Below are 14068 nucleotides of genomic sequence, written 5' to 3'. Positions count from 1 at the left end.
AATTTTATCTAAATTTTATTTCTATGGAAAATTTTTTTTTAAATTTATTTTCTATAGAAAATTTTTGCAAAATTTATTTTCTATAGAAAATTTTATTTCTATAGAAAATTGTGTCAAAATGTTATTTCCATAGAAAATTTTATCAAAATTCTATTTCTATAGAAAATTTTGTCAAAATTTTATTTATTTAGAAAATTTTATCAAAATTTTATTTCTATAGAAAATTTTATCTAAATTTTATTTCTATGGAAAATTTTATCAAAATTTTATTTCTATAGAGAATTTTTTTCAAAATTTATTTTCTATACAAAATTTTTTCAAAATTTATTTTCTATAGAAAATTTGTGAAAATTTTATTTCTATAGAAAATTTTGTCAAAATTTTATTTCTATAGAACATTTTGTCAAAATTTTATTTCTATAGAAGATTTTGTCAAAATTTTATTTATTTAGAAAATTTTGTCAAAATTTTATTTATTTAGAAAATTTTATCAAAATTTTATTTCTATAGAAAAATTTTTCAAATTTATTTTCTATAGAAAATTTTTTTAAAATTTATTTTCTATAGAAAATTTTGTCAAAATTTTATTTCTATAGAAAATTTTGTCAAAATTTTATTTCTATAGAAAATTTTGTCAAAAAATTTTATTTCTATAGAAAATGGGTTCAAATTTTATTTCTATAGAAAATGGGTTCAAATTTTATTCCTATAGAAAATTTTGTCAAAATTTTATTTCTATAGAAAATTTGTCAAAATTTTATTTCTATAGAAAATTTATCAAAATTTTATTTCTACAGAAAATTTTGTCAAAATTTAATTTCTACAGAAAATTTTGTCAAAATTTAATTTCTACAGAAAATTTTGTCAAAATTTTATTTTAAAATTTATTTATTTCTTATACTATTTCTATTTATTTAATTCTTATTTATTTCTATATAAAATTGTGTCCAATTTTTATTTCTAATTTTTTTTCAAATTTTTATTTCCATAGAAAATTTTGTCAAAATTTTATTTCTATAGAAAATTTTGTCAAATTTTATTTCTATAGAAAATTTTTTCAAAATTTATTTTCTATAGAAAATTTGTGAAAATTTTATTTCTATAGAAAATTTTGTCAAAATTTTACTTCTATAGAAAATTTGTGAAAATTTTATTTCTATAGAAAATTTTATCAAAATTTTATTTCTATAGAAAATTTTGTCAAAATTTTATTTCTATAGAAAATCTGTGAAACTTTTATTTCTATAGAAAAATTTGTCAAATAAAATAGAATTTTTTATGTCAATTAATTCGAAAGATAGCGCCATTTCAACAGTCAGACACAAAGGCGGACGGATATGAATAGATCCAATGAGATTTTCTCGACGACAAAAAATATATACAATTATGAGATCTCAGACCTATATGTCTTCATCTATTACATATATATGAACGCGTTGAAAGTCAAATTTGTCCTTATAATTACTATCCTTAGGTAGCAACATTCGTACCGTCTAGACATTTTCTCATGTATCTTATATTCGTTCCATCTATTTGCAGTGATCTCCTGAAGAAGCAATCTGTAAAGGCAGGACTAATTGGTTGTTTCCGTGGTTTAGTAGTAAATGGTGAAATCCTCGATATCTACAGCTATATGTCCGTACATTTATCGGAAATCATCAAGGATTGCAAGCCATCTTGTGTGCCGAGTCCATGCAAAAATGGAGCGGAATGTAAAGAACTATGGAGTGCCTTTAAGTGTGTATGCAAAAATTCATGGGCTCATATTGGAGAATTCTGTGAGATCAGTAAGTAGACTGAGAAATACCATATTATGAGAAATTTTTACCAAAATTGTTATACAAATAAAGGCAACACAATAATGAAATGAAATTTCTTTCAATTCAAGTATTATTTCGTAGAATTAATAAACATTTCCAGTGTCATTGTTGTAATGAAATATTTCTATGGCTTAAATTCGTAAAGAAATTTTTATGTGTGTAATTGCCTATAGACGATAGGGTCATCATCACTAACAGTGTGAGATCACACAGTGTACGAACACTGATAAAAATATCAATTTAACGAAATTATTAATTTAAATTAAGTCAGATAAAGAATTTCATCAATGAAGTTCAATTTTCCTTGATATATCGGAAAACAAGATATCTTTTGTCGCCAATCACGAAATCCAATGCAGTTTCAATTAAAATGAGACTATTATAGTGTGGCAGATATGTTGCAGGGTAAAGTGCTATATTTTTGTAATTTTATTGTTAAAAAGCGAAAAATTTAGGTATAAAATCAAATTTTAGAATCAGTTTTGAATTGTTCGAATTGGTTACCATCGACAAGAATTATGACCTCCAATTTTGAGATGATCGAGCCAGACTCAAAAGTCCAACGGATTGAGACTCGGAAACATTGGTGGCCATTGTGCGATAGAAATGAAGTGCGGAACCTCATTTTTAATCCGTTCGTTTACGGTTAACGCGTTTTAATTGCGAAGTTCGTCTCCCTACACTGATAGAAAATGTTCTGTTCTATCAACGAAATTTGACATTAAAAATGAGCCAACGAAACGAATTTTTTGTTAAACAACGAAACGTTTCATACTATTCACGAAATTTTACATTGTCTTAATGAAAGTTCTTCATTGTTTCAACGAAAAACTGTCATTGGCTCATTTTTGATGAAATTTTCCGAAATGCTTGTTAAATGTTAAAAAAAAATTTAAAACTGCACACAAAAAAATTTTTTTCTGATTCAATTAATTGATCCAATTAATTTTTTAATTGAAATGTCTTCCCTCACGAAAATGATAGTATCAATCACAGTTTTAATTGGGCATAGAAAACATTTTTGATTAAAAAATTAATTGATTTCATTGCCAAATTTCAATTAATTTTTTAATTGATTCAATTAAAAATTTAATTGATGTTGATTGCAAAACTCAATTTATTTATTAATTAAAAAAAGGTAACTATTTTCAATTACATTCTGTATTGGCTTAGAATTTTTATTTGGATTAACAATTGATTGTTTGAAAAAAAAATTTAATTAAAAATTTAAAAAAAATGTTCATCATCATCATCATAAACTGACTTAGTCTTCCGAATTTGATTAAAAGTTAATTGTATCAATTAACTTTTTAATTAAAAATTTTAAAATGTTCAATCATTGACTTAATTAACTTAATGTTTCTATCTTGATTAAAAAGTTAATTGTACCAATTAATTTATTAATTGAAAAAAATTTAAACTTCAATTAACTTTTTAATTGGAAATATTTTGGTGATATTTTTTTCTGTGTGGGATGATATAATTTTAAGTGTCATTATACCCTGCTCCACACTGTGGAACAGGGTATTATAAGTTAGTGCATATGTTTGCAACACCCAGAAGGAGACGAGATAGAAACATGGTGTCTTTGGCAAAAATGCTCAGGGTGGGCTCCTGAGTCGATATAGCGATGTCCGTCTGTCCGTGAACACATTTTTGTAATCAAAGTCTAGGTCGCAGTTTTAGTCCAATCGACTTCAAATTTGGCACAAGTATGTGTTTTGGCTCAGAATAGATCCCTATTGATTTTGGAAGAAATCGGTTCAGATTTAGATATAGCTCCCATATATATATTTCGCCCGATATGGACTTATATGGCCCCAGAAGCCAGAGTTTTACCCTAGTTTGCTTAAAATTTTGCACAAGAAGAACAATTAGCACTATAGTCAAGTGTGCCAAATTTTATCGAAATAGGTTCAGATTTAGATATAGCTCCCATATATATCTTTCGCCCGATATGGACTAATACGGTCCCAGAAGCCAGAGTTTTACCCCAATTTGGTTGAAATTTTGCACAGGGAGTAGAATTAGCATTGTAGCTATGCGTGCCAAATTTGGTTGAAATCGGTTCAGATTTAGATATAGCTCCCATATATAGCTTTCGCCCGATTTACACTCATATGACCACAGAGGCCAATTTTTTGCTCCGATTTAGTTGAAATTTTGCACAGGGAGTAGAATCAGAATTGTTGCTATGCGTGCCAAATTTGGTTGAAATCGGTTCAGATTTAGATATAGCTCCAATATATAGCTTTCGGCCGATTTACACTCATATGACCACCGAGGCCAAGTTTTTGCTCCGATTTAGTTGAAATTTTGCACAGGGAAAAGAATTAGCATTGTAGCTATGCGTGCCAAATTTGGTTGAAATCGGTTCAGATTTAGATATATCTCCCATATATAGCTTTCGCCCGATTTACACTCGTATGACCACAGAGGCCAATTTTTAACTCCGATTTAGTTGAAATTTTGCACAGGGAGTAGAATTAGCATTGTTGCTATGTTTTTAACTCCGATTTAGTTGAAATTTTTGCACAGGGAGTAGAATTAGCATTGTTGCTATGCGTGCCAAATTTGGTTGAAATCGGTTCAGATTTAGATATAGCTCCCATATATATGTTTTTCTGATTTCGACAAAAATGGTCAAAATACCAACATTTTCCTTGTTAAATCGGCACTGCTTAGTCGACAAGTTGTAAAAATGACTCTAATTTTCCTAAACTTCTAATACATATATATCGAGCGATAAATCATAAATAAACTTGTTCGAAGTTTCCTTAAAATTACTTCAGATTTAAACGTTTCCCATATTTTTTTACTAACTTGTGTTCCACCCTAGTGCATTAGCCGACTTAAATTTTGAGTCTATAGATTTTGTAGAAGTCTATCAAATTCTTCCAGATCGAGTGGTATTTAAATGTATGTATTTGGGACAAACCTTTATATATAGCCCCCAACACATTTGACGGATGTGATATGGTATCGAAAATTTAGATCTACAAAGTGGTGCAGGGTATAATATAGTCGGCTCCGCCCGACTTTAGACTTTCCTTACTTGTTTTTTCTATGCGTAACCGATTTTTGATTTTCCCACATTCAAGTAATATATTAATTGAAGAAATTTTGATTTTTAATTTCTGTTTTTTTGCTGTGCATAAGCATTTTCCTTGTAATAAAACAAGTACAAAACATATCATAAAACGAATAATAGTTTCATAGCGCTAATGACAAGGTTAAGTTATTCTCTTTTATTAGTTTAAGTCATAAACAAGTATATACGGCCGTAAGTTCACCCAGGCCGAAGCTTATGTACCCTCCACCATGAATTGCGTAGAAACTTCTACTAAAGACTGTCATCCACAATCGAATTACTTGGGTTGCGGTAATAGTTGCCGATGGGAGGTATCTTAAAACTTGCTAACAACGTCTTCTATATTGTAAGTTAGTCCATACGTGGTATATATTAAACAAAAAAAAATGCCTATTAAATACGTATATTATTCATTTTGACAAAATTTTCTATAGAAATAAAATTTTTAACAAAATTGTCTATAGAAATAAAATTTTTGACAAAATTTTCTATAGAACTAAAATTTTGAAAACATTTTCTATAGAAATAAATTTTTTGACAAAATTTTTTATAGAAAAAAAATATTTGAAAAATTTTTTATAGAAATAAAATTTTGAAAACACTTTTTTATAGAAATAAAATTTTGACAAAATTTTTTATAGAAATAAAATTTTAACAAAATGTTCTATAGAAATAAAATTTTTGACAAAATTTTCTATAGAAATAAAATTTTTGACAATTTGTTTTTATAGAAATAAAATGTTGACAAAATTTTTATAGATATAAAATTTTGTTTTGTTATGGTTGATTTGTACTTCAATCATATTTGTTGTTTTGATCTCAGCTTAAAAACCATTGCCTTGACTAAACTACAACAGTAGCTTAACCAACAGAGGAAAATAACAGAACCATAAAATTTTGATAGATTATTTTTGGCTCGAATGGAAACCATGATTATGAACCGATATAGACCCATTTTTGTGTTATTGGGGATCTAGCTATATATAACTATAGACCGATATGGATCAAATTTGGAATGGCCATATACTAACACAACGTTCCAAATTTCAACCGGATCGGATGAATTTTGCTCCTCCAAGAGGCTCCGGAGGTCAAATCTGGGGAACGGTTTATATGGCGGCTATATATAATTATGGTCCGATATGGACCAATTTTTGCATGGTTGTTAAAGACCATATACTATCACCACGTACCAAATTTCAACCCTATCGGATGAATTTTGCTCCTCCAAGAAGCTCCGGAGATCAAATCTGGGGATAGGTTTATATGGGGGCTATATATAATTACGGACCGATATGGACCAATTTTTGCATGGTTGTTAAAGACCATATACTAACACCACGTACCAAATTTCAACCCTATCGGATGAATTTTGCTCCTCCAAGAAGCTCCGGAGGTCAAATCTGGGGATCGGTTTATATGGGAGCTATACGTAAAAGTGGTGCGATATGGCCCATTTGCAATATCGTCTGACCTACACCAATTACAACTACTGGTGCCAAGTTTCAAGTCGATAGCTTGTTTCGTTCGGAAGTTAACGTGATATCAACAGACGGACGGACATTCTTAGATCGACTCAGAATTTCAGCACGACCCAGAATATATATACTTTATGGGGTCTTAGAACAATATTTCGGTGTGTTACAAACAGAAGGACAAAGTTAATATGTTACTATGTTACTCCTTGTGCAAAATTTGAAGCAAATCAGGGCAAACCTCTGGCTTTTGAGGTCATATGAGTCTAAATCGGGCGAAAGATATTTATGGGAGCTATATCTAAATCTGAACTGATTTTAACCAAATTTAGCACACTGAATGATACGCTATGTTTAGTCCTTGTGCAAAATTTTAAGCAAATCAGGGCAAAACTCTGGCTTTTGCGGTCATATTAGTCAAAATCGGACGAAAGATATATATGGGAGATATATCTCAACCGATTTCAACCAAATTTAGCACAATTAACAATACTATTAAACGTGCTCCTTGTGCAAAATTTGAAGCAAATCAGGACAAAACTCTGGCTTTTTTGGCCATATAAGTCCAAATCGGACGAAAGATATATATGGGAGCTATATCTAAATCTGAACCGATTTGGCTGATATTTTGCATATCTTACGAAAGCCCCCAAATATTTGGCTGCCCGAAATTTTGAGAAAATACGTTGATAAATACGTTAATTATGACCAGATCGGTGATAAATATATATGACAGCTATATCTAAATCTGAACCGATTTTTTTCAAAATCAATAGCGATTGTCTTTTAGCCAATATAAACTCTGTGCCAAATTTGAGGACGATCGGACTTAAACTGCGAGTTGTACTTTGCACCCAAAATTACATATACAGACAGACAGACAGACGGACGGACGGACAGACAGACAGACGGACATCGCTAAATCGACTCTGAATTTAATTCTAAGACGACCGGTATACTAAACGATGGGTCTCAGACTTTTCCTTCTTGGCGTTACATACAAATGCACAAACTTATTATACCCTGTACCACAGTAGTGGTGAAGGGTATAAAAAGTAAGATTTCATTAAGCTGTGGAAAATTTCGATAAAAATAATTAAATTCAACTACAAGCAAATGATTTTTTCCAATAAAAATAAGTTAAATTTAGCGTTAGTTTAACTACGGAATTTTTTTTTCTGTGTAATAAAGTTGATAAAAACACTTATTAAATATAATTAATAGTTTTCAGTTGTTTAAGAAACGCAAATTAGATTTTGGAAATTTTGGAATAATTTTTTGAGAAAATTTCATTTTAGTAAGATTGTGTTCTTCGTTATTTTTGTGTAAGAACAAAAATTAAAATACCCAAACAGACACTTCACTGCCTGAAGACTTTCAATCAATTTGCAACACCTTTGCTATACTTGATTTCTTTGCACTTTATTTTCCAGATATAAATGAAAAGGCTCTTACATTCATTAACCGCGAATCATTCTTGATGCGCAATTACTTGAGTGCCACCGCCCAACCCAGTGATATTGTGACGGTATTCGATGAGGAACGTGAAATGCTTAAGGGAATCTTAAACAAGGACATTCTTATTAATTTACGCACTTATGATACTACGTCCATGGTCCTCTATGCAAATGATCATTACAACAACTTTGTCCACTTGTACATCAATGATGGACGCGAGATTGTCTTCCTCTATAATTATGGCGATGAAATTGTCAATTTGACCGTGGTCGATGAAAGTGTCAGCTCTTTGAAAAGTATTCAGGTGGCAATTGTGCGAGAGGAGGAGCATACACACATGCATGTGAATGGCAATAGTGTAACAATTGAACGTGGTACTCAGCTTTTGGATGAATACTCGAATAAGCCATGGCAAAATCCGGAAAAGGGTAAGTGACAAGACATTGATCAAAATGAAAAGATTACACTACATTTTAGCACAAGTAATTTACACAATATTAAGAACAAAATTTCTTCAACATAAAAACAAATTAATTAAAAGAAAATTCATAAAATTATGAAATTATTTTTTTTTCATATTTGTTGTTATGATCTCAGCTTAAAAACCAATGCGTTGACTTGTCCTCTGTTAGTTAAGCTACTCTGTAGTTTAGTCAACGCAATGGTTTTTAAGCTGAGATCATACACTAAACAACTATATACGGCCGCAAGTTCGGCCAGGCCGAATCTTATGTACCCACCACCATGGATTGCGTACACCCAGAAAAAAGTGACCCCTTCTTTAAGTTAAAATGAACTCATTGTGAAGAAAGTTGAACTTCGTATAGCGCCAAAGACATTTTTATTTGTTTGAACGATGTGATTTTCGTAGAAATTAGGAATAATGCATTCCATATATTAGTTAACATTTTCCTATATTTACGTACCACTATACTACAGAATGAAAAAATTTAACTAATTTGAATTCATATATGGAATGATTTTATTGAAATTTTTTCATTCATTTCGACAAATCTTACACATTTGTGGTAAAACTTTTACTTCATAATTAGAACTGCTTACCTTCGTTTTTAAATACAATTTTATTTATTTCTATAAGCAATTTTATCTTCAATAAAAGACATGTTTTATTAATATATTGAATATATTTATTAAGAATCAACAGCATCGAATCTCTTTGAAATATTAGTTTATTATTCCACTATTTCCAATTTCCGTGTGATATTATCACTGTAAAACGCAATTTTTCTTCTTCTTGTACTTTTCACTTTTAATAAGTTGCTGCCTAACGATTTTGCCCTCCTTTTACAATTTCAATACCTACAAATATAAAAAATCATAAAACATTTTTGTTGCAAAAGGTTAGCGTCACTGAATATTACCTGATAATTGAAGATTCCAAAATGAAGACAAATGAAAGGGTTGTTATTCTGCTGGTGTTTTCTTTCTTTATACACTATCACGAACATTGATAGATTTATTTAAAAAAACGAAAATTTTTCTCACTAATTTAAAATAACAAATATTTTATATATTTTATTTGTTATTTATTATATTATTTTACCATATTATTTTTTAACAATCTCTCCGTATACCAAAACAACGCGATTCCAACTAAAAAAACAACCGACGCGCAAATATATCGATTACACCCACGCGCAAACACATCGATTACGATGACAGGTATCGATTACAGGTAGACAATAGAAATTTAGGAAAATTTCCTATATTCTAACAAGTGTGTTTCCTTAAGTTTTGAAAGGATTGCATACTTCTTAGTACGAATGAACTAAAATATTTTTCTATGCCAAGTGTTGTTCGTATGTATGAAAAACTTTCTATTATAAAGGAAGTCGCAATTATCATTTTATAAGAAATTTTACTAATTTTTAAGAAACTTGGTTTTAGTTCGGTTTTTGTTTATTTTTACGAATGCTTTGTTATCGGTGAATAAAATTTTCTTTTTCAGTAGTAAATTCTTATACCCAGCGAAGAAAATAGTATGAGTAAAATTCCATGCCTTATTCTAGTTAATGAACTATTCCTAACTGCTTACAGTTTAGGATTTTTTTACTGAAACGAGTAAATTTTATTATTTTTCACAAAAATTTACCTTAATGGAAACAAAATGGATAAACTATATTGATGAAAATTTTTTCCTTTAGTTTCGAAGGCACTTTTTTCTGGGTGTAGACACTTCTACGAAAGACTGTCATCCACAATCGATTGACTTGGGTTGTGGTATCTTAAAACTTCTTTACATCGTTTTCTAAATTGTGATTTAGTCCATACATGGTATATATTAGACAAAAAAGTTATGTATAGTTAAGTCTACAAATAATTACGAATCGATATGGACTTTTTGTACGCAGAGAGCCAGAATTGAAATATGGGGGTCGCTTATATGGGGGCTATATACAATTATGAACTTCATATGGAGCAATTTTTGTGTGATTGGGGATCGATTTATCTGAGGGCCATATATAACTATGGACCGATGTAGACCTAGTTAAGCATGGTTGTTAACGACCATATACTAGCACAATGTACCAAATTTCAACTCACTCGGATGAAATTTGCTCATCCAAGAGGTTCCAAAACCAAATCTCGGGATCGGTTTATATGGGGCTATGTACGATTATGGACTGATATGGACCACTTTTGGCATGGTTGTTAAATATCATATACTACCACCACGTACCAAATTTCAAGCAGATCGGATGAATTTTTCTTCTCCAAAAGGCACCGGAGGTCAAATCTGGGAATCGGTTTATATGGGAGCTATATATAATTATGGACTGATAGGAACCAATTCCTGCATGGTTGTTGGATACCATATACTAACATTACGTACCAAATTTCAACCGAATCGGATGAATTTTGCTCTTCCAAGGGGCTCCGGAGGTCAAATCTGGGGATCGGTTTATATGGGGGCTATATATAATTATGGACCGATTTCGACCAATTTTTGCATGGGTGTTTGAGGCCATATATTAACACCATGTACCCAATTTCAACTGAATCAGATGAATTTTGGTCTTCCAAGAGGTTCCGGAGGTCAAATCTGGTGATCGGTTTATATGGGGGCTATATATAATTATGAACCGATGTGGACCAATTTTTGCATGGTTTTTATAGACCATATACTAACATCACGTACCAAATTTCAACCGAATGGCAAGAATTTTGCTTCTCTTAGCGGCCTCGCAAGCCAAATCGGGGGGATCGGTTTATATGGGGGCTATATATAATTATGGACCGATGTCGACCAATTTTTGCATGGTTGTTAGAGACCATATACTAACACCATGTACCAAATTTCAGGCGGATCGGATGAAATTTGCTTCTCTTAGAAGCCTCGCAAGCCAAATCGGGGTATCGGTTTATATGGGGGCTATATATAATTATGGACCGATGTGGACCAATGCATGGTTGTTAGAGACCATATACTGACACCATGTACCAAATTTCAGCCGGATCGGATGACATTTGCTTCTCTTAGGGGCCTCGCAAGCCAAATTTTGGGGTCCGTTTACATGGGGGCTATACGTAAAAGTGGACCGATATGGCCCATTTGCAATACCATCCGACCTACATCAATAACAACTACTTGTGCCAAGTTTCAAGTCGATAGCTTGTTTCGTTCGGAAGTTAGCGTGATTTCAACAGACGGACGGACGGACATGCTTAGATCGACTCAGAATTTCACCACGACCCAGAATATATATACTTTATGGGGTCTTAGAGCAATATTTCGATGTGTTACAAACGGAATGACAAAGTTAATATACCCCCCATCCTATGGTGGTGGGAAAAAATAAGTGAACCCATTAGGAAGAAATCTTTTGTTTAAGTTTAGAAAATTTTGAATATTTTTAGAAAATTTTAATTAAAAAGTATTACAAACGCTGGCATCACACCGATATCACAAAAATAAGTAAATATTTTTCGACAAATTCAAGAAAATTTATTAGACATAATTAATTTTTTTTAACTTGTTATTTTAACTTGTTAAAAATTTTTGTTTTTTAGTTTGAAGGAGTTCAAAATTGCAAGAATGTCTTTAGTGATATACGAAGTTCATGATGGACGCATTTGTAGTAAAAGTTACAAATTTAAGGAAATTATGAATTATTTTGTGAGAACTACGAATTTAATAAATTTTTATGTTTAATTTGTATATAATTTTTTCCCGTTTTTTAGTTAATTTAACTAACGTACGCAAAAAATTATTAGAGTAAAGGAAACTTTCTCCAAACATAATAAATCCATGAACTAAAATAACGTTAAATCGGCTTTAGTGAAATATAGAATTCACTTTTTTTGAGTGTAACGCACGCTCAAAATATACCCAGCCAACTGCACTGAAATCGATGATTTGAAAGTGGCAAATGAAAAGAGAAATGTTTGTACAAAGATTTATTTCGGCAAAAGCCGACTATCATAGATCTTTGTTTGGAAGGTTCAAATGTAGTTTACTTTGGGTTTGGTGAACTACCAGAATTTGTTCTGATAATTGGTTGACAGTTTTGCTGCAAGTAGAGGAATGCCAATGAGGAATGAGTAATTACGAAACGTTCGTCCATCCAACCATCTTGCAGTGTATAGGGCTAAATTTGATAAACATTATTTTCCTCTGTTGGTTAAGCTACTCTAGTAGTTTAGTCAACGCAATGGTTTTTAAGCTGAGATAATAACAACAAATATGATTGGAGTACAAACCAACAATAACAAAACAAAACGGATAAATTTTTATACCCTTCGCGACACTGTGGAACAGAGTATTATAAGTTAGTGAATATATTTGCAACACCCAGAAGGAGACGAGATAGACACATGGTGTATTAGGCAAAAACGCTCAGGGTGGGCTCCTGAGTCGATATAGCCACCCAGCAAAAAAAGCGTCTCCAAAAAAGTGATCAAAATGTTCTCTTTGGATCCGGAAGTGGTGCAAAATTGAATTTGCATCACTCTTTAGGTGTGATCCGAATTCAATGTTTTGGATGTAAATTAAAAAATTCTGTGATATTTTGTCAAATAAATAATTTTTATAATTTTTAATGGATTCTAACGCTTGTCGGAAACGCTTGACCTCAAATATTTTCAAAAATTCGCAATTTTTTCCAGATTGGATTTAGCATTTTTTTCGACAAAATTTAAATGATTTGTTCCATTTTATGAATTCTTACTCCGTTTTTAACCTATTTGAAACAAAAAAAAAGTTAAAATTACCCATTAAAAGTATGAAAAAAACATGTTATAAAAAATTGAATTAAAATAACTTCCTGGGTAGTTAAAATAAAGAACATCATTGGGAGTGCATCATCTGGAAGTGCTTTTAAAGTTGTGCCTTTAGAAGAACTTCCAAATTTTTTTGCTGGGCATGTTCGTCTGTCCGTGAACACATTTTTGTAATCAAAGTCTAGGTCGCAGTTTTAGTCCAATCGACTTCAAATTTGGCACAAGTATGTGTTTTGGCTCAGAATAGAACTCTATGGATTTTGGAAGAAAGCGGTTCAGATTTAGATATAGCTCCCATATATATTTCGCCCGATATGGACTTATATGGCCCCAGAAGCCAGAGTTTTACCCTAATTTGCTTAAAATTTTTCACAAGAAGAACAATTAGTACTATAGTCAAGTGTGCCAAATTTTATTGAAATCCGTTCAGATTTAGATATAGCTCCCTTATATATCGTTCGCCCGATTTACACTCATATGACCACAGTGGTCAATCTTTTACTCCGATTTAATTGAAATTTTGCATAGCATTGTAGCTATGCGTGCCAAATTTGGTTGAAATCGGTTCACATTTAGATATATCTCCCATATATAGCTTTCGCCCGATTTACACTCATATGACCACAGAGATCAATTTTTAACTCCGATTTAGTTGAAATTTTGCACAGGGAGTAGCGTTATCGCTATGCGTGCCAAATTTGATTGAAATCGGTTCAGATTTAGATATAGCTTCCATATATATGTTTTTCTGATTTCGACAAAAATGGTCAAACTACCAACATTTTCCTTGTTAAATCGCCACTGCTTAGTCGAAAAGTTTGTAAAAATGACTCTAATTTTCCTAAACTTCTAATACATATACAGCTGCGCTCAAAATAATAGTAGTAGCAAATAAATTAAAGCACCATCGTGATTTACAGTTTTTGTCGTAAAATTGGTACTGTACTCAGTGTTTTTAGGTTGCCGAACATATAGACGGGATC

General features: G+C 31.2%; 1 protein-coding gene across 9 annotated transcripts in view; it reads left to right on the top strand.

Annotated features, from left to right (window-relative positions):
* axo (axotactin) overlaps positions 1 to 14068 on the top strand; it is a 396767-nt gene that overhangs the window by 231686 nt on the left and 151013 nt on the right. For all 9 annotated transcript variants that reach the window (XM_075304128.1, XM_075304125.1, XM_075304124.1 and 6 more), the window contains 2 exons: positions 1540 to 1787; positions 7820 to 8272. In XM_075304128.1, coding sequence (XP_075160243.1) covers positions 1540 to 1787; positions 7820 to 8272 — 701 coding nt within the window. The remainder of the gene's footprint in view (positions 1 to 1539; positions 1788 to 7819; positions 8273 to 14068) is intronic.

The sequence above is a fragment of the Haematobia irritans genome, chromosome 4 (genome assembly GCF_050003625.1).
Source record: "Haematobia irritans isolate KBUSLIRL chromosome 4, ASM5000362v1, whole genome shotgun sequence".
Lineage (NCBI taxonomy): Eukaryota > Metazoa > Arthropoda > Insecta > Diptera > Muscidae > Haematobia > Haematobia irritans.
The sequence above is the reverse complement of the archived record's forward strand: the minus strand, read 5'-3'. Positions and strand labels throughout refer to the sequence as shown.